Source organism: Malus domestica, chromosome 14 (assembly GCF_042453785.1).
Source record: "Malus domestica chromosome 14, GDT2T_hap1".
NCBI lineage: Eukaryota > Viridiplantae > Streptophyta > Magnoliopsida > Rosales > Rosaceae > Malus > Malus domestica.
Genome location: NC_091674.1, coordinates 20,658,390 through 20,683,658, shown reverse-complemented (window position 1 = coordinate 20,683,658; position 25,269 = coordinate 20,658,390). Strand labels below are relative to the sequence as shown.

At 41.2% G+C, this 25,269-nt stretch overlaps 2 protein-coding genes and 1 long non-coding RNA gene across 3 annotated transcripts; 1 reads left to right on the top strand and 2 right to left on the bottom strand.

Annotated features, from left to right (window-relative positions):
- The first annotated feature begins 1,388 nt into the window (after nucleotides 1-1,388).
- LOC103452597 (glutamine-dependent NAD(+) synthetase-like) lies at nucleotides 1,389-16,999 on the top strand. The gene is made up of 13 exons (XM_029092343.2): nucleotides 1,389-1,878; nucleotides 2,180-2,485; nucleotides 3,013-3,236; nucleotides 3,390-3,493; nucleotides 3,699-3,833; nucleotides 13,789-13,957; nucleotides 14,394-14,529; nucleotides 15,131-15,269; nucleotides 15,411-15,587; nucleotides 15,720-15,887; nucleotides 16,071-16,166; nucleotides 16,363-16,491; nucleotides 16,593-16,999. The coding sequence occupies exons 1-13, from the start codon at nucleotides 1,685-1,687 to the stop codon at nucleotides 16,815-16,817; spliced, it is 2,202 nt and encodes a 733-aa protein (XP_028948176.1). The 5' UTR covers nucleotides 1,389-1,684; the 3' UTR covers nucleotides 16,818-16,999.
- LOC139191375 (uncharacterized) lies at nucleotides 11,370-11,787 on the bottom strand. The gene is made up of 2 exons (XR_011575407.1): nucleotides 11,652-11,787; nucleotides 11,370-11,520 (listed from the first exon to the last, which is right to left on the bottom strand). It is a non-coding gene; the product is annotated as an uncharacterized lncRNA (long non-coding RNA).
- A 743-nt stretch (nucleotides 17,000-17,742) lies between the features above and the next one.
- LOC103452588 (luminal-binding protein 5) lies at nucleotides 17,743-21,730 on the bottom strand. Its single transcript, XM_008392098.4, has 8 exons — nucleotides 21,477-21,730; nucleotides 20,235-20,502; nucleotides 19,935-20,149; nucleotides 19,599-19,841; nucleotides 19,035-19,514; nucleotides 18,772-18,926; nucleotides 18,587-18,669; nucleotides 17,743-18,492 (listed from the first exon to the last, which is right to left on the bottom strand). The coding sequence occupies exons 1-8, from the start codon at nucleotides 21,532-21,534 to the stop codon at nucleotides 17,991-17,993; spliced, it is 2,004 nt and encodes a 667-aa protein (XP_008390320.1). The 5' UTR covers nucleotides 21,535-21,730; the 3' UTR covers nucleotides 17,743-17,990.
- Nucleotides 21,731-25,269: the final 3,539 nt, after the last annotated feature.

Genomic DNA, 25,269 nt, shown 5'->3' with positions numbered 1-25,269 from the left:
ACTGCTTTCCCATCCTAAATTCCCTAATTTAGGTGAAATTCTGCTTTATTTTACCGTATCCAAACGCAATGTAAGTGTTTTTTTGGAATAAATCAGATAAATCAGATATGTACTTCTTGTATAAAACAATTAAAGTGGATATCTAGTATCCACTTGAACTTTTATTAAGGACTAATTCAAAAAATCTTGTTATTAAAAGCGTTTTTAGTTATTTTAAAAACACTTTTCAAACAAACCCTAAAGCTTTGAAGGTGTTAAACTCTGAATGCTGTGATTTAATAACTAGACCACTGCTTGCCGGAAATTACTATGAAGACGCTAACCACCGCTTGCTGAAACTTTAAGGCCTCGTTTGGCAGCTCGGACTGTACTGACTATTTTTGTCGGATAGGATGAATAGCCATCAGATAGTACTGACTAAATTAGTGGGGCGTTTGGTGCAGTATCGGACTAATGACCGTATTATTTATACTGTGTATGGTATTATACCGGATAGAAGGAATCAAACTTAAAATAAAATTTAAAAAAAAAAAAACTGAAATCATCTCTCTTGTTCCAGATCTTTCCGCCGCACCCCCCCCAAACTCCCTCCCTTTCTATCCCTTCTTCTTCTTCCCCGTTTGCTCCCCTGAACTAAACCCCACCACAAAGGCAGCAACAAGAAACCCAGCAAAACCCATCTTTCAAATTCTCATCGTTTTTTCCCAATCCTTCTCTTTTTTTTAGCTACAAATCAACCCAGCAAAAAAACACCCCACAAACCAAGAAAATTCACACAAAGGACTTTGTTTTCTATTAGTCCTAAAAAACAATTGGAAGGAAATTCACAGAGGACACCTTTTTTTCAACAAAACCAAGAACACTCATCGGAGAGAAAAATGGGGCTGACTGTGATTTTGGGCATTAGGTTAGGGAAAAGCATTGACAAAATTCGATTTTGAGGAGGGGAAGAGCTGAGTGACGCCTCCAGTTGGCGAATTCCTCAGCTTCCATCCGCCCCTTTCTGTATATCCCTGTGGAATATGTTGTTTCGCTACTGGTCTCCTTTTGTCTCTCTCTCACTCTCTTCTTTATTCCTCTGTGTGCTTTCCGTCGGACGAGACGGGAAATTAGTCGGCGAATGACTGCAGAGGAGTGGCGCCCGAGGTGGAGAACTCGTCGAGGAACTGCTTGAAGGCCCACTTTGAAAAGTCGTTAACGGCGGCTTCGTGAAGTTGGAGAGGACAGCGCCCTGACTAATTATCCCGAGCTTTTGGGTTGTTTTAATAGTACGGTGTCAACAGTATAAAATTTGATAGGCCGGATAATTAAGCAGGTGCTTATTTAGTACGAGAGTACACCAAACAACTGCTCCCGTATTATTTATCCTATTCGCTGCTTTATACGGCGTGCCAAACGAGACCTAAATTATCCAAACCCCATGCAACATTGTTTGACACGCGTGCGCTTCACGGTTCCGCATCTGCTCCGAAACCCGAAATTTCAAGCGTGTCAAAACCGGAATAACTAGACCGGGTTGACCCGTCCAAGGATCCAGGAAACACAAGGCCACGAATTCTCCGTCTCTGCTCGCTGCTCCCATCGGCGAAGCTTACTGTCCATTCCGCGCTCTCCGATTCTCTCATCCAACAACGCCATTCAGCAACCCTAGAATTCAATTTGCCGGAAATTGAAGGTATTCGAGATGAGGCTGCTGAAGGTCGCAACCTGTAATCTGAACCAATGGGCAATGGACTTCGACTGCAATTTGAAGAACATCAAGGAGTCCATAGTTCGGGCTAAGGATGCCGGCGCCGTCATTCGACTCGGTCCCGAGCTTGAGATCACTGGATATGGCTGCGAAGACCATTTCCTCGAGCTCGACACTGTTAATCATGCGTAAGTTCTCACTCCCTACGTTTCAAATCATTGGTTAAATCTTTGTTTTTGAAGGAAAAAGTGATAAGTTAGAATAAATTAGCCCGTGTTTAGTTTAGTTAACTTAGTTTGAAATTGGGTTTTGCATTTTGCGTAAGAATTAAGCTTAAATGATAGAAAAATCTGAATTTTTGGTCTTATTTGTGGATGAATTAAGTGGTAAATGTTTATTTAAAGATAAATTTATAGTGAAGGTTTTAACTTTTAAGTTATTGTAAATGGTAATATTTTGTTGTGATTAAGAAATGTGTTTTTTTTGCAGATGGGAATGCTTGAAAGAGCTGTTAGTTGGGGATTGGACTGATGGCATATTGTGCAGCTTTGGTATGCCTGTGATCAAAGGGTCGGAGCGTTACAATTGTCAGATTATTTGTATGAACAGAAAGATTATCATGATACGCCCGAAGATGTGGCTTGCGAATGATGGAAATTACAGGGAACTTCGTTGGTTTACGGCATGGAAACAAAGAGACCAACTTGTGGACTTTCAGTTGCCAAATGAAATTGCTGAAACTTTGTCGCAGGAATCTGCGCCTTTCGGTTATGGGTACATACAGTTTCTAGACACGTAAGTGCCAATATTACTTGGTTTATTTTCAGTTGGTCAGTTATATTGTGACTTTGTGCAAATATGTTGCTTTTGTAGCAAATCTAATGAAACGTAGGATTGGTTAGGTGAGAATAAATTATTAGAGAGTTTCCCCGCGTCAGTTTTGTAATTGTTAGTGCCGCAAATATAAAGAGTGAGTGCCGCAACTGCCTTGAAAATTGCCTTCATGATATTTCATAAGACATATTGAGTAAACTACACAATTCATGATTATTAAATTCTTTTAGAACTTTGCAGTTGCCCCTGTTTTAGTATTCATGTCATCACAATTCATAAGTTTGTAACACATTGTAAGGTGTGTCTTGTGCGGGATGTTGTTGTTGGTCAATCCTATCACTGCTTTATCTAAAATGTGCCCCAATTCAGATGGCTCTGAGGCCAGCCTTAGTGTTGCAGGAGTTGTAATTTTATTTCAGCATAGTATTCTCTTTCAGTCATAATCTAATTGTGGAAATTCTAAATCTTACGCATTGTTCCCTTATTAGAGCTGTTGCTGCTGAAGTTTGTGAAGAACTTTTTACTCCTATTCCTCCTCATGCCGAGCTTGCATTGAATGGGGTTGAAGTTTTTATGAATGCAAGTGGAAGTCATCACCAACTTAGAAAGCTTGATATTCGTCTTCGTGCTTTTATAGGTGCTACTCACACTCGTGGAGGGGTATACATGTACAGCAATCAGCAGGGTTGTGATGGTGGTCGCCTTTACTATGGTACGTGAGAATACATTAATTGGTGTATATTTTTCTTCAGTGCGGCTATGCATTTTGCTTAGAAAATATTTGTATCAGCACTGTATGTGCTCAAGGGAAAAAACTTGTAAATGAACAGTGTCTGGTCGTTGAACTATGGTTAATTTGTGGCAGATGGATGTGCCAGTGTTGTCGTAAATGGAGATCTAGTTGCTCAAGGCTCACAATTTTCTTTGAAGGATGTTGAGGTTGTGATTGCCCAAATTGATTTAGATGCGGTATGTTATTCTTTTCACTGATTGTATGTGCAGGAGTGTCTGAATTTTCCATTTAAAAGCTACATTGAATTCCAGTGTCTTTTATTCCACGAAATAACGAATACATGGTTGCTCATTTTGTTGAATTTGGATTTCTTCTACTAATACAGATTCCTGGAATTTCCTACAATGACTATACCTTACTTTTCTTTTTCCTTAATGGCAGGTTGCTAGTCTTAGAGGATCTATAAGTAGCTTCCAAGAGCAGGCGAGCTGCAAAACCAGGGTTCCTTTTGTGGAGGCACGATACAGCCTTTGTCAGTCTTTTAATCTGAAAATGTGCCTTTCTAGTCCTCTGAAGGTGAGATCCAGTTCTAGCAATGACCAACTAAGTAGTTGGGGTAGTGATTTATTTATCTATTTATTTATGTATTTTGTCAAAGGGGTAGTGCAGATAATAACTCCGCCGTGTAAGTTTATCTTACATTGCCGGTCCCAAGCCCGGATAAAGGAGGAGGGGGAGGGCGTCAGGTAGTCGACAGCCGGCACTCCATGATCACGTCGAATCCTTATGAAAATGAATCCAGAACGAAATCGCGCTAAAGCTAGGGCGTCACCCGTAAGTGGCGCGCTGTGTGGCCTGAGCACAGTGATAAGTGAGCAAGGGTCGCTGTATCTCCATCGGCACCCGGATGCAGTGTTAAATGAGCAAGGGGGCTATAGAAACTTCTTTTCGAACGACTCCACTCAAAGTTGTTTGGGAGCATATGCTCCTATCAACTTTACACGGGACACACAAAAGAAGTACTTTGATCCTATTAGACGAGGAAGGGTGAAGAAGCTAGGACAGAAGGGTAGAGTTCAAGAGAGCAAAATGCGTTTAGGAACGTGGAATATAGGAACCTTGACGGGAAAATCTATGGAAGTAGTAGAAGTTATGGTGAGGAGAAGGATAAATATTATGTGCCTACAAGAAACTAAGTGGGTTGGGTGTAAGGCAAAGGATCTAGAAAACTCAGGGTTTAAACTATGGTATTCGGGCACAAATAGAACGAGAAACGGTGTTGGCATCATCGTGGACAAGACCTTGACACAAGATGTTGTAGATGTCAAGAGGGTAGGAGATAGAATCATGGCAATCAAGATTGTAATAGGACAAGAACTTATCAATGTGATTAGTGCGTACGCACCTCAAGTAGGGTTGGATACGAGTTCGAAGGAGGAATTTTGGGAAGACCTTGGAGACTTGGTGCAAGGAATTGCTCAGACGGAGAAGTTATTTATAGGAGGAGATTTAAATGGACACGTGGGCAGGGAGACAGGCAACTATGGAGGTTTTCATGGTGGCCATGGTTTTGGGGAGAGAAACGAGGATGGGGAAGCTATCTTGGATTTTGCAATGGCATATGATCTCTTCTTAGCCAACACCTTCTTTAAGAAGAGAAAAGAACATGTGATCACCTACAAGAGTGGGTCGTCAAAAACACAAATAGATTTTCTTCTAATGAGGAAAGGGGATCGTATAACTTGTAAGGATTGCAAAGTTATACCAAGAGAGAGCGTGGCTAATCAACATCGCTTGTTGGTGATGGATGTACATATCAAACGAGTGAGAAAAAAGAACAAGACTTGGAAGTGCCCAAGGACTAGATGGTGGAATCTAAAAGAACAAAAACAAGCCATTTTCAAAGAGAAAGTAATCACCCAGTGTGTGTGGGATAGAGAGGGGGAAGCTAACCAAATGTGGGATTCCATGGCTAGTTGTATCCGAAAAGTAGCAAAAGAGGTATTAGGAGAGTCCAAGGGCTTTGCCCCACACCAAAAGGAATCTTGGTGGTGGAATGAGGAGGTACAAACAAAGGTGAAGGCTAAGAAGGAATGTTGTAAAGCCTTATACAAGGATAGGACCGATGAAAATGGTGAAAGGTATAGAAAAGCGAAGCAAGAGGCGAAGAAAGCTGTGAGAGAAGCTAAGTTAGCAGCTTATGACGATATGTATAAGCGACTAGATACCAAAGAAGGAGAGTTTGATATCTATAAACTAGCTAGAGCAAGGGAAAAGAAGACAAGGGACCTAAACCAAGTGAGGTGCATCAAGGATGAGGATGGAAAGGTTCTTGCTACAGAGAACGCGGTTAAAGACAGATGGAAAGGTTATTTTCATAATCTTTTCAATGAAGGACATGAAAGGAGTGCTTCTTTAGGGGAGTTGAGTAACTCAGAAGAGTGTAGAAACTACTCTTTTTATCGTAGAATCCGGAAGGAAGAAGTGGTTGTAGCTTTGAAGAAGATGAAGCATAGAAAAGCAGTAGGCTCAGACGATATACCAATCGAAGTGTGGAAAGTTTTGGGAGAGACAGGTATAACATGGCTCACTGACCTTTTCAATAGGATTTTGAAAACGAAGAAGATGCCAAATGAGTGGCGAACGAGCACTTTGGTGCCTATCTACAAGAATAAGGGCGATGTACAAAATTGCATGAACTATAGGGGTATTAAGCTAATGAGTCATACAATGAAGCTCTGGGAGAGAGTCATTGAGCATAGATTGAGGCAAGAGACACGGGTTTCAGACAACTAATTCGGGTTCATGCCAGGGCGCTCAACCATGGAGGCAATCTATCTCTTACGAAGATTGATGGAAAGATATAGAGATGGGAAAAAGGATTTACACATGGTCTTTATAGATTTGGAAAAAGCGTATGATAGGGTCCCAAGAGACATTCTTTGGAGGATTTTAGAGAAGAAAGGAGTACGAGTAGCATATATCCAAGCTATACAGGATATGTATGAAGGAGCAAAGACTGCCGTAAGAACTCATGAAGGACAAACCGAAAGCTTCCCCATAACTGTAGGATTACATCAAGGCTCATCCTTAAGTCCTTACCTTTTTGCGTTGGTAATGGATGAGTTAACAGGACATATTCAAGATGATATTCCTTGGTGTATGCTTTTCGCAGACGATATAGTGTTGATAGATGAAACTCAGGAAGGGGTAAATGCAAAGCTTAACCTTTGGAGAGAAGTGTTGGAATCTAAAGGTCTTCGCCTAAGCCGATCAAAGACAGAATATATGGAGTGCAAGTTCAGTGCAAATGGAGGCCAAAACGAGTTAGGGGTGAGGATCGGAGATCAAGAAATACCAAAGAGCGACCGTTTTCGTTACCTAGGATCTATCTTGCAAAAGAACGGAGAATTAGATGGAGATCTCAACCATAGAATACAAGCTGGATGGATGAAGTGGAAGAGTGCATCCGGCGTGTTGTGTGACCGCCGTATGCCACTGAAGCTCAAGGGAAAATTTTATAGGACGGCAATAAGGCCGGCGATGCTGTATGGCACAGAATGTTGGGCGGTGAAGCATCAACACGTACACAAAATGGGTGTAGCGGAGATGAGGATGCTTCGTTGGATGTGTGGGCACACGAGAAAGGATAAGATTAGGAATGAGGATATCCGGGGTAAAGTAGGAGTAGCCGAAATTGAAGGAAAGATGAGAGAAAATCGGTTACGATGGTTTGGACATGTGCAAAGAAGGCCTACTGACGCTCCGATTAGAAGATGCGACTATGGGACAGAGGTTCAGGGCCGAAGGGGTAGAGGAAGACCTAGGAAAACTTTGGAAGATACCCTAAGAAAAGACTTAGAGTACTTGGATCTAACGGAGGACATGACACAGGACAGAACACAATGGCGTTCTAAGATTCATATAGCCGATCCCACTCAGTGACTTGGATTTTCCAAGTCTCCAACCGAGAAGTTTTCCTCACTCGGGAAATTAAGGGAACACTACCTCAACCTATATGCTCCACTCACAAAGCTTCAACATACAAGCTTCAACAAAAGAAAATTCAAAGAACTTAGCGAAGAAGGCTTTGGTGTATTTAACACAATACGTTGAAATGAAGGAAAGCTTATTTATTGATATCCCCGTTAAGTTACAAATATGTACATATACTTGAGTCAAAATAAACAAACAAGAGGGAGCCTTCACAAAGGTTGCTTAGGAGAAGTCTCAGCAGTCGGTAGAGCCCCAGAAAGAGAAGGCACCGGAGGGGGATGATTCGGAGCCTCAGTACTGGACAGAACCCTAGAAGGAGGAGGCATCAGAGGCATCAGAGGTTGATCATTTAGAGCTTCATTACGCGGTACAGCCCCAGAAGACGAAGGCAATAAATGCCTTTGGAACAAACCCACAAATCTCTGATGATCAAGTAAAACCTGACCATCAGATTCCTTCATCTGGTCAAGCTTCCTCTTCATGTTTGTAGCATAGTCATGTGCGAGCCGGTGCAACTATTTATTCTCATGCTTGAGCCCTCTAATCTCCTGTTTGAGACTCATCACTTCAGCCGCCAATGATTCAACTTGGCGGGTTCGAGCAAATAGGCGTTGGGCCATATTAGACACAGAACCTGCACACTGAACACTAAGAGCCAGAGAATCCTTAACAGCCAACTCATCAGACCGTTTGGAAAGTAGTCTGTTATCTTTGGGAGTGAGAAGGTTCCTGGCCACTACCGCAGCGGTCATATCATTCTTCATCACGGAATCCCCAACGGTAAGAGGACCAGTAGGGGAGACGAAGGATGGGCGCCATATGTTGTCTGGAGAAGGCGGGGCTACCTCTTCAACAAGGTTCAAGTCAAAACGACGGTCGGAGGGGCCAGACATTTTCAAAGGTGTTGAAGAGAGAAGAGGTCTGACAAATCAAGATCTTAGAAGTGCAAGAATGGAGCTTCTACTGGTGGATATTCAAGTGTGCTTTGGAACTTAATGTCTGCCCCTATAAAAATCTGCACTCGATGAAGCTTCAGAAATCGAAGAGGCGCCTGCTCAGAAATCGAAGAGGCGTTTGCTTTCTCAAAAGCTGGGCTGCTCAGAGACCACGAGGGTCGATCTCAGAAATCGAAGAGGCGTTTGCTTTCTCAAAAGCTGGGCTGCTCAAAGACCACGAAGGCCGATCTCAGAAATCGAAGAGGCTTGCTTTCTCAAAAGCTGGGCTGCTCAGAGACCACGAGGGCCGATCTCAGAAATCGAAGAGGCACCTACTTTTCCAGCCCTGTCAGCACCTGTCACACGCACACTCAGCTTTGCGGAAATTATGGGCATTCTGTCGAAGATTTCTGGCGAAGTAGAAAGCACATGAATCGTACTGTTCAATCACCCACTTCCCACACGCAACAGTAGCTCATGGGTACCACATATAACTTTGCCAAAGTTCTCTGACAAAGTTGAGACACGTGAAGCTTGCAGCTCCCACTACATCGCTCTGACCAAGAAGGGTAAAAGATTAGCAAAGAAACAACACTAACAAAGTTTAGACACATAAATTTTGAAGGTCTAGCTACCATATTATTACCCACAAGGGTAAAGGAACAGTACCACTGCTGGATAATTGGAAAGTCCCGGTGTGTCAACCTCTGTGCTTCATGGCAAGGTAGACTAGCAAACATGCCCAACCTTTACTCACATTCGAGAAAACACTCCCAACAAGATTGCTTGCTCCAAAATCGAAGAGGCACCGCCCTCCGAATCTCGAGAGCCAGACTCCCAACATGATTACTTTCTCAAAAATCGAAGAGAGGGTAAAGGAACAGTACCACGGCTGGATAATCGGAAAGTCCCTGTGTGTCAACCTCTGTGCTTCGTGGCAAGGTAGACTAGCAAACATGCCCAACCTTTACTCACATTCGAGAAAACACTCCCAACAAGATTGCTTGCTCCAAAATCGAAGAGGCACCGCCCTCCGAATCTCGAGAGCCAGACTCCTAACATGATTACTTTCTCAAAAATCGAAGAGAGGGTAAAGGAACAGTACCACTGCTGGATAATTGGAAAGTCCCTGTGTGTCAACCTCTGTGCTTTGTGGCAAGGTAGACTAGCAAACATGCCCAACCTTTACTCACATTCGAGAAAACACTCCCAACAAGATTGTTTGCTCCAAAATCGAAGAGGCACCGCCCTCCGAATCTCGAGAGCCAGACTCCCAACATGATTACTTTCTCAAAAATCGAAGACACCGCTCTCCGAATCTCGAGAGCCAGACCCCCAGTAGGATTGCTTTCTCAAAAATCGAAGAGGCATCGTTCTCCGAATCTCGAGAGCCAGATCCCCGACAGGATTGCTTGTTCGAAAACCGAAGAGGCACCACTTTCCCAACTTCAAGAGCTGGATCTCCTTGGATAAAGCTTGTCTGTAATCTTCACACGCAACATCAGCTTTCCAGATACCACAGACCACTTTTTCAAAGTGCTCTGACAGAGTTAAAACTTGTGAAACTGGCAGCTCCCACTACCGTGCTATGACCAAGCAGGGTAAAGGAATAGCATTATTACTTGATGTTAGGGAGACTCCTATATATGTCGACCTCCATCCCCAACGGACAGGCAGACCTGCAAAAATGCTCAACCCTTCCTCTTATCTGAGAGGGCACTCCCAACTAGGGCTGGGTTCGGTTCTTATCGGTTCGGTTTTTTGCCAAAACCGAAACCAAACCGAAATTTCGGTTCGGTTCGGCCCAAATTTTTTTCGGTTTTTTTCGGTTCGGTTTTTTTTTCGGTTCGGTTTTTTCGGTTCGGTTTCGGTTTTTTTTCGGTTTTTTTTTTTTTCCTCCAAAAAATGCAAAACAGCCACAACAAATCCAGGCTTCAGCAGCAGCATACCCAAAACAAATTAATCAAACCGTATGTACTCTCACAAATTAATCAAACCTCAACTAATAGTCTAATAGTGTTCATAAATGAAGTTACCTAACCAAATCCAGCATACCCAAAACAAATTGCAAAACCATGAAATTTAGAAGCTACAGATCAAATTCATCAGAAGTTCAGAACCAACGAAATTGAAAAAAAAATCTGCAAACGAAAATTAACCAACAACACAACACAAAAACAAAGAACCATGGATAATGGATCTGCAACGATTAATGACTGCCCTCGTCCGCCGTCAACTGCCCATCAGTCCCATGTTGTGCCGCTGGACTGCTCCACTGCCACTGTGGTTTGGCTCTCCTCTTTGCTACCGTCGAAATCCACAAAGAGAGATAGTGATTTGGAGGAAGAGAGGAAGGGGAGAGAAAGAGAGAGAGAGAGGCAGAGAGGAAATAGCGGAGGGGAGAGAGTGCTTGAGAAAAGGGAAAACCGAAATGGGATTGGGAGAGTGACGGCTAGGGTTTTTAATCTTAAGAAATTTTATAAAGCATTAAATATTAGAAACCTATAAATATATTACTGGTACAATTATAACAACACAAAGCCTACAGTCAAGTTGGCTTGAAGGAATTATCCCCCCTGGACGGAAGGGGTTCGATTCCTCACAGCAGCAGTTTTTAAGTATTTATATTTAATTTTAAGTTAAAAGGTTGTTGATTGCCCAAAAAAACTAAAAAACTTTTCTGAAACCCTGGAGGCATGAGGATTCGAACCCATGCACAGGGGCTTGAAAAGTTTCAAGCAAACCAACTTGGTAACAGGTTATGTCTTGTTATGATTGTATCACTAAATTATTTATAATATTGAAAACAAAATTAAATATATATATCTGTTCGGTTCGGTTCGGTTCGGTTCGGTTTCCGAACCTTAAAAACCGAAACCGAACCAGCCAGATTCGGTTCGGTTCGGTTTGGCAATTTCGGTTCGGTTTTTTTTCGGTTCGGTTTTTTTCGGCCTCGGTTCGGTTTGGTTTTTGGTTTTTTTCGGTTTTCGGTTATTTGAACCCACCCCTACTCCCAACGAAGCCTTTCGAAATATTCAGCTTTCTTTCCCCCCGATAATACCTCTGTAAACAAGCTATACTAGAGCAAGAATATCTCATATCATCAGGGTTAAAAGCAAGAGTATCCCATATCATGCTTTTTCCCTGTCTTTTCTTTTGGCCTTGTTCTTACCTGCAAGACAAGGAGAAAGAGAGCAATCAGTCAGCACTTGGAATCAAGCTTCCAGCCAGGAACTGACTGCCTGGAACCCCTTACCTGATTACTTACCTGGCATTGCTCTCGAGTACTCATCTTCAACACCTTATGCTTCCAGGGAAGATCCCGCATCTGCCTGAGGAACAGATAGGGCAAGTGAGAAGGATACAAGGAAGCATGTGGAGACAAGCGTAACAGCACACGTGCCGATACATCCATTACTCTGTCAAAAGCAAAAGTATCCCATATCAGCAGGGTCGAACATACTCTAGATTTGATGGACTTGTTTTGACCCTCAAATTCTTCAGTCGGCCTTATCTCTGGAGGAAACCAGAAAACCCTCCAGCCCAGTTCAAGAATAAGCCTGTGGAAAGTTACTTCTTCAAAAGCAAAAGTATCCCATATCATCTCTTCTCATTTTTCTTCTCTTTATCCTTCATGCTGCCTGCAAGATAGGGAGAATGTGAACAATCAGCCGGAGCTCTGATTGCTTACCTTGTCTGTCACCTCTTTCAGCAGATCCCCTAGCTCGGCGACTTGGGGGACTCCTACTACATGGTTTGTATCGCGCTTGACCAAGCCTGAAACTACAAGTAAGCTTCAAGTGACATTGATACATTACCTTGTGCATCTCCATCAGTTACAGATACCACCCCTGGATGGAGGAAGAGTACTTCCAGAGAAGATGCCACATCTACCTATGAGACAGATAAGGAAAGTCAAGACGATACCACACTCCAGTACTTAGAAGTTTCGTGGTTACGAGATCATTCTCCCACAATATTTCCTAATGTCATTTGTACTAAATCATTCACTTGTACTCACTAAAGGAGAGCTTGAACCTATGTACTTGTGTAAACCCTTCACAATTAATGAGAACTCCTCTATTCCGTGGACGTAGCCAATCTGGGTGAACCACGTACATCTTGTGTTTGCTTTCCTATCTCTATCCATTTATATACTTATCTACACTAATGACCGGAGCAATCTAGCGAAGATCACAAAAAGTGACCGTTTTCGCTACCGAGGATCTATCTTGCAAGAGAACGGAGAATTAGATGGAGATCTCAACCATAGAATACAAGCTGGATGGATGAAGTGTAAGAGTGCATCCGGTGTGTTGTGTGACCGTCGTAGGCCACTGAAGCTCAAGGGAAAATTTTATAGGACGGCAATAAGGCCAGCGATGTTGTATGGCACAGAATGTTGGGCGGTGAAGCATCAACACGTACACAAAATGGGTGTAGCGGAGATAAGGATGCTTCGTGGGATGTATGGGCACACGAGAAAGGATAAGATTGGGAATGAGGATATCCGAGGTTTGGACATGTGCAAAGAAGGCCTACTGACGCTCCGGTTCGAAAATGTGACTACGGGACAGAGGTTCAGGGCCGAAGGGGTAGAGGAAGACCTAGGAAAACTTTGGAAGAGACCCTAAGAAAAGACTTGATTTTGGATCTAACGGAGGACATGACACAAAACCGAGCGCAATGGCGTTCTAGGATTCATATAGCCGACCCCACTTAGTGGGAAAAGGCTTTGTTGTTGTTGTTGTTGTTGTTGGTAGTGCAGATAATACTATGGAGTTGTTAAGGCAAGAATCTGCATATAAGGTGGTTCCAGAAATTCTTGTAGACTTTGTTGAAGATGAGCATGTTGATTTTCAAAACTGGAGGAATGGTTTAGTGTCTTTAGACAGTGTTAATTCTGAGCATGTTGATTTTCTTGGATTCGATGCTTTTCATTTGTCTGTTGTACAGAATTTCATTGATCCTGCCAATCAACTGAAATTTGGATTAAAACGTTGTTGGTTGAGAGATTGACTGTAGGAGATGAGTGGAATTGGTCGAGCAGTTTGAGATAGTCTAAATATTTTAGGAGTGGGAAGATTCAGTGCCAAGGCAAAAGTTATGCGGATAATTTATTTTGTTTCAGCAGTTATCACCAAAAGATTCGAGAACGAATTATTTCCAACCCGGTGGATCTGAAGCTTGAGAATAAACATAAAATGTTCCAGAATGGTCCGTTATTCAAAATAGCTCTTTGTTAGGCATGGGAGAATCCAGTTTTGGACTCGAGGATGAGTTCTTTCCAAGCCGGTGGAGTTGATGTAGAAGCATTCAGAAGATTCCGGGCTACTTGGGCCTGCTGGCCAAGTAGGCTTTGGTTTCTCAGTGTTGGTTTATCAAGAATTTGCCTTCAAATATTTATAGTTTACATCCTTGTGTATTTCTGACCGTATGTTACAATATAACAAAAAATTAACATGATTACTTTGTAAGACTTCAATTTAACATTTAAATTCACTTGAAATTTTAGTTATGCGGATAAGCTGTGATACTTTGACAGAATTTATTAAATGTGGTTTTCTTTAATACAGTTGAATATAATTTATGAATTGCAGATTAAGTATCACTCTCCTGAGGAGGAAATAGCCTTTGGTCCTGGTTGCTGGTTATGGGACTATTTAAGAAGAAGTGGAGCTTCTGGGTTTTTGCTTCCTCTTTCTGGTGGAGCAGATAGCTCCTCAGTAGCTGCTATAGTTGGTTGCATGTGCCAGCTTGTTGTAAAAGGTTAGTTTTTTAATCCGATATTTGTGTACAATAATTTCATTTTTTTTCTGCCGTCAACTTTTGGGCAACACACTGCATTTTAATGTAGAAGGATACTCGATGGGTGGATGGGGTCTGTAACCATTTCTTACAGGCATATGATAAACAGTACATGCATTGATCCTTTGCCTTGCAAATACTACCGTCGTAGAAATAACATATGCCACATTTTGAACCGTAATATTTTCAACTAAATTTTAGTAGTCTTAGCTTACTACTTAGTCGTAAAACCACTATCTTAGGTTAAGATGAACGTAGAGGTATCAGGCAGTCTCTCCTTTGAACTTATACTAGTAGTCTGAGCGCAGAGGTGGGAAAGGCATCTTATCCTACTGGGAAAATGTTGTCCTCTGAATGTGTATCATTCATTTCTGAATCCTGATGCACTTGTTTGCAGAAATTGCAAACGGGGATGAACAAGTCAAGGTTGACGCGATACGCATTGGACAATACAAGGATGGACAGTATCCTACTGACAGCAAAGAATTCGCAAAACGCATATTTTATACTGTTTTCATGGGATCTGAAAACAGGTGGGTTCAGTTTACACATACACTATTTCCTTGTGTGAGCCATGTGCTATTCTGTGTGCGGCTAATTTCCTTATGTTGCAGATCCCAGTGCATTAGCTAGTTTACAGGTAGGAGCATCAAAATCTTCTATTGGATGCTACACCAAGATTAACATTTAATGCTTTGTGGTCTCCATTGCATATCGAGTGTCATCAGTTGATATGAAAAATGAAATACAATAAATTGGAGAAGACATCGTAATTTTTTCTTTCTTTGGATTTTAGTAACGCCTGAGATTCCTGAACCGAACGTGAAAGTAGTTTAATTAGAGCTCGTTTAGATGTGCTTTTAAAATGAGTGAAAGCGCTTTTAAAATGACTGGAAAAGCACTTAAAGTGCTTCCTGGAAGAAGTACATAACTGGTGCTTCTTGTCAAAGGCACTTAAAGTGCTTTTGGAACCTAAAAACATTTTCTCTAAAAGTGCTTTCAATCATTTTAAATGCACATCCAAACGAGCCCTTAGTGAAGTTTCCATTATAGACTTGCAGTAGTTTTCTCAATATCCCAATATCTTGCAGATATGTGCTCGTTTATGATACTAAAGTAGCTTGTTCCTTGCAGCTCTGAAGCAACAAAGTCATGGGCGAAAGTTCTAGCTGATGAAATCGGCTCGTGGCATCTTGACGTTCCTATAGATGGTGTTGTTTCAGCGCTTCTGTCATTATTTCAAACAGTAACAGGAAAACGACCAAAATACAAGGTAAAAATTGTCTGGCTTCAAATTCCTCCATTTGTTATGTTTGCATGTCTATATTATGGTAATTGGGATCACCATAGTTGCATTAAAACTGTAAATAATTGTGCTTTAAATTGATTCCTCAACCTCGTTTTATTTTGATAGGTAGATGGTGGATCTAACGTTGAGAACTTGGGTTTGCAAAACATTCAAGCTAGAATAAGGATGGTGCTGGCTTTTATGTTTGCATCACTCCTACCTTGGGTTCATAATAAACCTGGGTTTTATCTTGTTTTGGGTAGCTCCAATGTGGATGAAGCATTGCGTGGTTATCTCACCAAGGTATTATATATTTTTTTCTTGTGGTGTATGTTAATAAATTCTAGTACTTGTTGCCATTTTGTCGTATCTTGATACCCTAATCTTAATCTGCCTACTAGTTTATATCTGAGTACTCTTATTTTTCCTGCATAGTATGACTGCAGCGCAGCAGATATAAATCCTATCGGAAGCATTAGCAAGCAGGACCTTCGAGCATTTTTGCGATGGGCTGCCACGCATCTTAGTTATGTGTCCTTGGCTGATATTGAAGCAGCTCCACCCACTGCTGAACTGGAACCTATACGTTCCAATTACAGTCAGGTAATAGCTCGTCTTTACCCATCCAATTGCATTATCAGTAATTTTTCTGTAACATTTGCTCCTGGAAACATGTTAAATATAATAGGGGAGTACCTATGGAAAATGTTTTATGCTCCTGAGTCCTGACCCCTGTCCTACCCATACGAGATAGGTGAATCTAATAATGTGTTATGTGGAAAACAGCTGGATGAAGTAGACATGGGAATGACATATCAGGAACTCTCGGTCTATGGAAGGATGCGCAAAATTTTCCGCTGTGGTCCCGTATCCATGTTCAAGGTTAGTCCAATGCTTTATGGAGACCACTTACGAAGTATGGGCTGATCTGTGCCCATTTCCGTGGTCGCATGGTTTTTTTCCTACATGGAATTCTCAGAGGACATGATTGCTCGTTGCATTGTCAACTCTATAAAATAGTGAAATCTTTTGCTGTTCTCTAACAACGACATTCATCTTATATGATTCCTTGTTACAGAATCTCTGCTACAGATGGGGTGCAAAATTGACTCCACGAGAGGTGGCCGAGAAAGTGAAGCACTTTTTCAAGTACTACTCCATCAATCGACACAAAATGACCGTGCTAACACCTTCGTATCATGCTGAGGTATAGATATGAAGACTTTATGAAACTAAGTTCAGTCTAAAATGTTGTCCCTGTTGTGAAGCATCAAATGGAGTTATCTCATTTTATTTCGCTTCATACAGAGTTATTCACCCGAGGATAACCGGTTTGACCTTCGCCAATTTCTATACAACGCGAGATGGCCATTTCAATTCCGGAAGATTGATGATCTCGTACGTGAGTTGGACGGTGACAGGGTTCATTTGGGAGATTCAAGTGACCAAGACAAGTTGGTTGATATTTCACATGGTGCAGGTGGGATGGGAGTTGTGGCAGCAGGCTCAGGCAATCCAAATGTTGGACTCTAGGGTTTATCTTCTTCCTTCTGTTTCTTCTAAAGAGTAGAAAAGAAACAAAATGATAAACTAACAAGCGAAAAAGACGTATATTTTATATTTCTTACAGCTCTGTATGAAACCTTCACTGCTCGACGTGCTCGTGCAAGGTTTCTGTACATTATTTCATTGAGTCTAAAAGACGATTCACGTAATTCACAGTAGTTAGAACTATTAATTTCGCAAATGATGGAAATTATTGCTCATGTGTTATTATTCGAGAGTAAAACCTGCTAGCCTTGTAGCTCAAGAAATCAGAAATCGTTACTCGAGAGTTTGAACCTGTCAACAAGAGCCTTAAGAGCCAATGTTAGCAAGGTCGTGCCTCTCAGTTTTCCTTGGCTCCCATAAACGGTCAGCATATTCCATTTTTCTGAAAGAGAAGTGGGAGTTTTCCTGTGCTCCCATCACGGCCTTCTTTTGATTTCCCCTCCCACTTCTTTTCTCCAAATCTATAAAATATAATTCAACACTCGTAAATGAGGTCTTAGGTTCGATTTTCATCAAATGCGAAATTAAACCACATTATTATGATTACTGTTTGTTAAAAAAATATATATATATAAAATCCAACAGTTGTAACTTAAGTGATTGATCACATTTATTTATATTTTTAATATCATAAATACGAGTCTTCTCTTTTTAGTACCTTCAAAAAAAAAAAAAACAGAAACCAACTTAGATTTATTAATGAAAAGTTTACACCGGTCTAAAACTAGTAAATGCGTTATTTACTTGGGAAACAACGGCAACGTGACTCGTACTTGGCTCATCAGATGTGATGTCAAGGCAGATTACGCATGCATTTAATCACCTTTTAAGCCCTGCTAATCATTAATGCATAGCTTAACATACCACATATGATTTTACCCAGCAGTAAAACCGACGACCAACCAAATTTAGGAACTCTGTTTTCTTTATCAAAATAAAGAAATTACAGTTCTAACAAAAGGACCTGAAATGTATCTCCACTTCAAAAACAAGATAAGCCTGAGGGGTACCGAAATTCGTCTCCCTCGGCTTCTTCTATCCCCATCGGAAAAATTACAGTACAAGTCTCCTTCCCCTAAACCTATAACCCCTCTGTCTCTCTCACTCCTCACTGCTTCCAACTGTGGTCGATGAAAATAAAATAAAGCTACTCTTTTAAAGCTCGTCATGCGACTCATCGTCCTCCTCTGAGGCTCCAGCACCACCTGGGGCACCTCCTGACCTCTGGTATACGGCTGAGATGATGGGGTTGCACACGGCTTCAACCTCCTTGAGCTTCTCATCGTAGTCTTCCTTCTCGGCAGTCTGGTTGTCGTCCAACCATTCGAGGGCTTCCTTTGTGGCGGTTTCAATCTTTTCCTTCTCATCGGACTCGAGCTTGTCAGCAAGCTTGTCTTTGTCGTTGATCTGGTTCTTCATGTTGTAGACGTAGGTCTCCAGGCTGTTGCGAGCATCGATCCTCTCCTTCACCTTCTTGTCTTCCTCGGCAAACTCCTCTGCCTCCTTAACCATGCGCTCAATCTCCTCCTGGCTGAGACGACCCTTGTCGTTTGTGATGGTGATCTTTTCAGCTTTACCCGTGCCCTTGTCTTCTGCCCTCACGTTAAGGATACCGTTAGCATCAACTTCGAATGTGACTTCGATTTGAGGAGTTCCCCTGTTCAGTAAAGAAGAACGAAATACTGTTAGAATCCTTGGAAACAAACGGGTGGCAAATCATAAGGGAAGATTAAATGCCAGTATAAACAGACCTTGGAGCTGGAGGAATTCCGGTGAGATCAAATTTACCGAGGTTCCTGCAATCTTTTGTGAGACTCCTTTCACCCTCAAAGACCTGAGAAATTAAATAGAATCCATTAAGAAACTGATATGCATTTGTACGAAGACTTAACTAAACTAAGCATTTTATTGTCATCAAATTGACAAAGAACAATACCTGAATGGAGACAGTTGTCTGCTGATCCTGGTAAGTGGTGAAAACCTGGGATTTCTTGGTTGGAATAACGGTGTTTCTTGGGATAAGCTTGGTCATAACTCCTCCAACAGTTTCAATACCGAGGGTGAGAGGAGCGACATCAAGGAGAAGGATATCTGAATACCATAGTAAACATTTGTCAGTAGTTGCTACAGCAGTTCAGCTAATAACCGCTTTATCAAATATATCAAAATTATCTGCGCACGAAGAGAAATAAGTATTACCTTTGGTTTCTTCACCACCCTCTCCACTCAAGATGCTTCCTTGTACAGCGGCACCATAAGCAACAGCCTCATCAGGGTTCACACCCTTGTTTGGCTCCTTGCCATCAAAGTAGTCCTTAAGAAGCTGCTGGACCTTGGGAATCCTGGTACTTCCACCAACAAGCACAATCTCGTCGATCTGTCGCTTCTCCAAGCCAGCATCATCCATAGCCTTCTTCACAGGTCCCATGGTCTTTCTGAACAAGTCATTGTTCAACTCTTCGAATCTAGCTCTGGTTAGGGGTTCAGAGAAGTCCACTCCATCGAAAAGGGATTCAATCTCCACACGGACCTGGTGCTGGCTACTGAGTGCTCTCTTGGCACGCTCGGCTTCCCTCCTGAGTTTTCCAAGGGCTCTGTTGTCCTTGCTGATGTCCTTTCCGTGCTTCTTCTTAATCAACTTGATGAAGTACTCCATGATCCTCTGGTCAAAGTCCTCACCTGCAGAACAGCACACAGACGTCAGCAACATACCACAATGACAATGTATCAGCAAGTAGTTAAACAGGAGACAAGACTTCTCACCTCCCAAATGGGTGTCTCCATTTGTGGAAAGAACCTCAAAAACACCATTATCAATTGTCAAAATACTGACATCGAAAGTTCCACCACCAAGGTCAAACACAAGGATGTTCTTTTCGCCACCCTTCTTGTCCAAACCATATGCGATGGCGGCTGCGGTTGGTTCATTGATAATCCTAGCAACATTCAGCCCAGCAATCACACCGGCATCCTTGGTTGCCTGTCTTTGGGCATCATTGAAGTATGCTGCGTTTTGAAAAGGAAAACAATGTCAGGTTTATGACCAATACAATCATATATACTTGAAAAGATATTAGGTTAAATATAAGCTTTACTCACCAGGGACAGTAACGACGGCATCCTTGATTTTCTTCCCAAGGAATGCTTCAGCCGTTTCCTTCATCTTAGTCAAAATCATGGCGCTGACCTCTTCGGGGCTGAAAACCTTGGTTTCACCATCCTTGATCCTCACCTGGATATAAGGTTTTCCATCTCTATTAACAATCTTGTAAGGAACAAGCTTCATGTCCTTCTGAACCTCTTTGTCTTCAAACCTGCCAAAGAATAAGCACCAGTCAGTATTAACTTACAGCCAGCTTAAATGATTTTAAATCATCAACATACAAAGAAAACACATACTTTCTTCCGATAAGTCTCTTGACATCAAAGACGGTCCTTTCAGGGTTCACAGCTGCCTGGTTCTTAGCAGCCTCACCGATCAGTCTCTCACTGTCGCTGAATGCCACCCATGATGGGGTGATACGGTTACCCTGGTCATTGGCTATAATTTCCACATGACCATTCTTGTAAACACCAACACAGGAATAAGTGGTCCCAAGATCAATTCCAATGACAGTTCCCAACTTGGTCGCTTCTTCTTTAGCAATGGAAAATGCAAAAAGGCACCCTGTAATGCAAATTTTTCCATGTTAGTACATATATGAAGCACATATGGTAAATGATAATAACGTGTCGCTTTCAAACAATAAATTATTGTGTAGTAACTCATCACGTGGTATAATCAATCCACGCACGTGAATTGGTTATTAATCACAAAACCTCATGTATAAACCCGCTCCTCCAAAATTATAACATGTCGATTAGTTATATCACGTGACAATGTTCCACTACCATACTAATATATTTCCTTTCAAACAAGGCATTGGGCCATTGGCACGTCACGCATCACGCAATTAGCACACAACAATTAACAGAAACTAGCAGCAAGCTGTGCAGAGATTATTATCATATCATTTATTAAGCCTACTTTCTTAGCAACACAACCAACACTTACTATGACATTGCCCATAAGAAATGGTACCACAACGGTTGCAAGATCGAAATCTCCTCGACGTTCGAAAACTTCCATTTCTTAACAAAATTCATCAAATTACCAGCTACTAAACCCTAATATCTGTTAGCAATACTAAACATTCTGATTCTTCTTATCTTATGTTTCAATTTCACCTGACATATACGAAATCAAGCAAATAAATTTCATACACACAAATACAAAAACGATTTACTTACACAACCACACATATCAATCTAATCACATACAGATATCAATCATTACACACTTAAATCAATAACAAACAATTTTATAACTTTCTCAAACCATCTAGATCTACTCCGACACCTCAACGTAATCATGAATAAACATATCATCCACCTTTTCTTACACACACCAAAATTCAACATCCACTAACAAAAATCCACAAAAAATTTAAGCTCAATCCATAAATCTCATCGTTTCCGAGCTCAAAAACTTCAAATCACAGTCAGATCCGCCGCATTATCCCGATCAAAAACAAAAATCTACAAAACCTCAAACAAAATATGAAAAAACCAGATCCAGCACTCAGAAACCGAGACATTTACCGAATGTGACGATCGCGAGCACGATCAGAGATCCGCGAGCTCTCCAAGAGCCAGCCATGGCGTGTGCTCAACTACGAAAGCTCTGTGCGTTTTCTCTCTGCGTCGGAGATAGAAGTGTAAGGAGGGATGGCTTCTGGTGGCCTCTCAGGCGATTTTGGAGGAGTCCTTGGTGTTTCTGAGTCTTAAACAGCGCGTGGGACTCGAGGTTTTATAGAGGGAGATAAACGTATGCTGTCCGCATCTGCGACTCTGTGTGCAACCGGATGATGGCAATTCGGGGAAACATGTCATTCCTGATGACGTGGGCCAATCAGATTGCGAGGTCTCGGAGCTTGGCCAATCATATTCGACTCTCATGTGTGATCGTCTGGTCCGTTGGATCTCGTGAAAGGGTTTACGTGTATGGTGAAGAGCGAGAAGTGCCTGTAGCTTAAGAAACAAGTATCGCTTTAGGCCATATGAAACGCACCGTATAAAGGGTATTGATTGCTCTTCTTACTAATTTATTGAAAAGTTCTAGGTTTTCTTTAGAGAACTTAGTTATATTTAATCTCATTTTTGGAATATGCTTTCTTATACTATAGTAGACCTTGTGCATTAAATTTAAATGTCATTTTGCGATAACGGGACTAATCAGCTTTTAAGATCGATTCATTTACTCGATAAAAGCAGGGTTTACGTTTGAATCATTTTGTTTAAAAGTTGAAGAGAATGTTATTATTAAAGATACTTGAAACTTTCACACATGTTTTGCATGTGAATTTTTCTTTTTCATTTATAGATTGTTGATGCACAAAACCGGAGGTCTTGGAACAACGTAAATCCGACCGTGAATCTGCAAGTAATGTAAATAACACAAGAGGTATCATGGTTCACCCCAAGGTTTGGGCTTCGCCCACACTGATTGTATTTCTCTGACTGTATGTATGGATTACAAGGCTGAGGGGGAATCCCCCAGAGAAAGAGAATGTTGTTGTGTTTGTGAGGGTATTGCCCTATGTTGGGTTCACTCTCCCCCTTTATGAGGGGGGAGGAGTCCCCTTAGAATAAGGGGCTCCTCCTTTTACATAATCATATAGGCTGGGTAATGAGGCCCAATGTATCAAAGTCTGAGACCCAATATGTGTGGTACCAACAGTAGTCCCCCAAGTCTTCAGTCAAGAGAGTCTTTTGGCTGGAAACTTCAAATCCAATCCATGTACGGGTCGAAGTGGCTAGATGTCTTGAACCAGTACTCAACCCAAGGCAATGCTCAACATAAAGCAATATTCGGCTAGAGGTATCACACGTTACGAGACTGCTCGGCTAGAGGCGATGCTCGTTGCGAGGCTGCTCAGCTAAAGGCTATACTCGCGGCGAGGCGTTTGCTCGGTTGGAGGCGATGCTCGTTGCAAGGCAACTTGGCTCGTGATATTCCTCATTACAAGTATCTACTTTATGTCGACATGCACTCAGTATGAGTTGATTCTCGACATGACTCGGGTCCACTTGTCGGGTTCGCATATTGGGTCTATGTGTCGGATCCGCGGATAGGGTTCGCAAGTCCGGTCTTTGAGTCGGGGCCATACGTAGGGTCATCGATTTGGGGCTATATGTAGGGTCATCAAGTTGGGGCTATCTGTAGGGTCATCGAGTTGGGTTCGGGCACATAGGTGTCCAAATAAGCAAATGTCCGAGCAAGTGGGTGTCCGGTCAGACAAGAGATCACCATGAGCACGTGGCTCATCAATCTATAAGTTGGTAGACTTCGTTAATCAGCAACAATGTTGATCAGTGGACCTAATTGCTCAATAATTCCTGATAATAAATGACAGTATAAGTACGACCGTATAATGAATAAATCAAATTGACAAAGTGTGTCAAGGTAAAATATTGTACTATGTGCCTTCTATACATAAATAATTTATTCAGTCGTGTGGTAAATGATTTGTATCATATATCAACAATATATTAGGTATTGCCTAAATTTGTGTGTATATATATATATATATATATATATATATAATCATGAATAAATGATTTATTCAGTTGTTTGATAAATCACATGTTGTATAAATCAATAACGTGGTATAAATCATGTGATATCAGAAACAATATTATTTAATCATAAGTCATCATAACATAAAAAATAATAAAATTATTATTTTATAATTAGTCATCATGACATAAATAAAATAATAGGATATCAAATAAACAATGATATCGAGAAAACATAATGATGTTTGCTGAAAATGAAAAGTAAAGCTTTCTTTATTTTATTTTATTATTTTTATTTATTTATTTATTTATTTTGGTGCTAGAAGGAGGGTTTTTAGCAAGGTTCTAAAAAACGCTAGGCGCTAGTCGGACGGTGGGCTGGTGCCTAGCGCCTAGGCGGGTAGGCGGGGTCTAGGCGGGCGCCTAGGCGAATTTAGGTAAATTTCTTGTATATCTTGTAAATAAGTGCACATTAACACTTACAAAAAATTATACTTGTATTAAATTCATAGATAATATAATAAAAGAATGATAAAATGCAAAAAGAGTATCCAACAAGTCCAAAATTTAAAAACACATCCATATAACCATAGTAAGGAGTATTGTAGGATGACACATGTACAATAAGTTCACAATTTAAAACCATATAAAATGCAAAATAGGAGCAAAATAAGGAAATATAGTAATGTAACTTTTACAACACACGCAAAAGTGTTAAAAACTCCTATAATACTTGCAAGAATGACAAGGTTATTGTAGTATAAACAGATCTCGTAAGGTCGTTCTTGACAAAGATTATTAAATAATGTGAAGCAAACCAAATTCCTATTAATTATTGTAAAATAGAAATTTGAGATAATTGATTTTATGTCCTACTTTAATAAAAACGAACACCTAGGACAAAGAAACTAAAACAAAGGAAAAACATAAAATAAACAAATAACTTAAAATAAACAAATAATAAAACAAAAAGAAAAAAGAAAAGGAAATGGCTTACTGGATTCGAAACCAAGACCAGGAGCCATGGGAAAGGTGCATAAAAAAAAAAATGATGGGCGCAGGTTTCGAATTGGAGACTTGAGAGCTTGTGAGGAGACGCTGACCAACACATCCAAGTCCACACCAGTGTTAATCTTTAGCAACAGCTACAATATATGCTAATTTAGCAGCTTCATGATCATTTAAAAAAAAAAACCCTAACATCTGCTTGCCTCGAGCCCAGAGCCCCAAACCCCTCCCTATCTCTTCGTCTCAGAACGACCCTCTCAACAAACATGGCATGCACACGTGTCATGCATCCATGTGGTGAACTTCTTAGGATTCCAAAACAAAGGTTAAGATGTGCCCCCATTTCTAATTACTTTTTAGAAACCCTAGGGCTCTCTAGAATATCTGAATGTGAGAGATATCTCTCAATAGCAGACCCCCTCTCATTTCACTCGACCCTTTCTCCCATTTCTCTCGGACCTCTCTTTCTCATTTGAGTCATTTCCCTACAATGAAGAACCTTAGCCGCTCCTCATCTACCATTTTAGCTCAAATGCTTGATCCTCCTCTCTCATTTCAATACACCCACTCATCTTTAGCTACTCACGATAGTCAATCTTCTCTGCAAAAACCAAAACTAGTGAGTCTTACCATGGAAATGGTGGCACATTGAAGCTCCAATCTTCCCACAGAGGTAAGCATCGCCCCTGCCATTGTTGAATATGTGTTGATTTGATGATTTGAGACAGAAAAAATAAGAAGATTAACACATGCTTTTTTTTTAATTTATGTAGGAGGGTGAGGAACCGCCGCCGCCTAGAACCGCCTA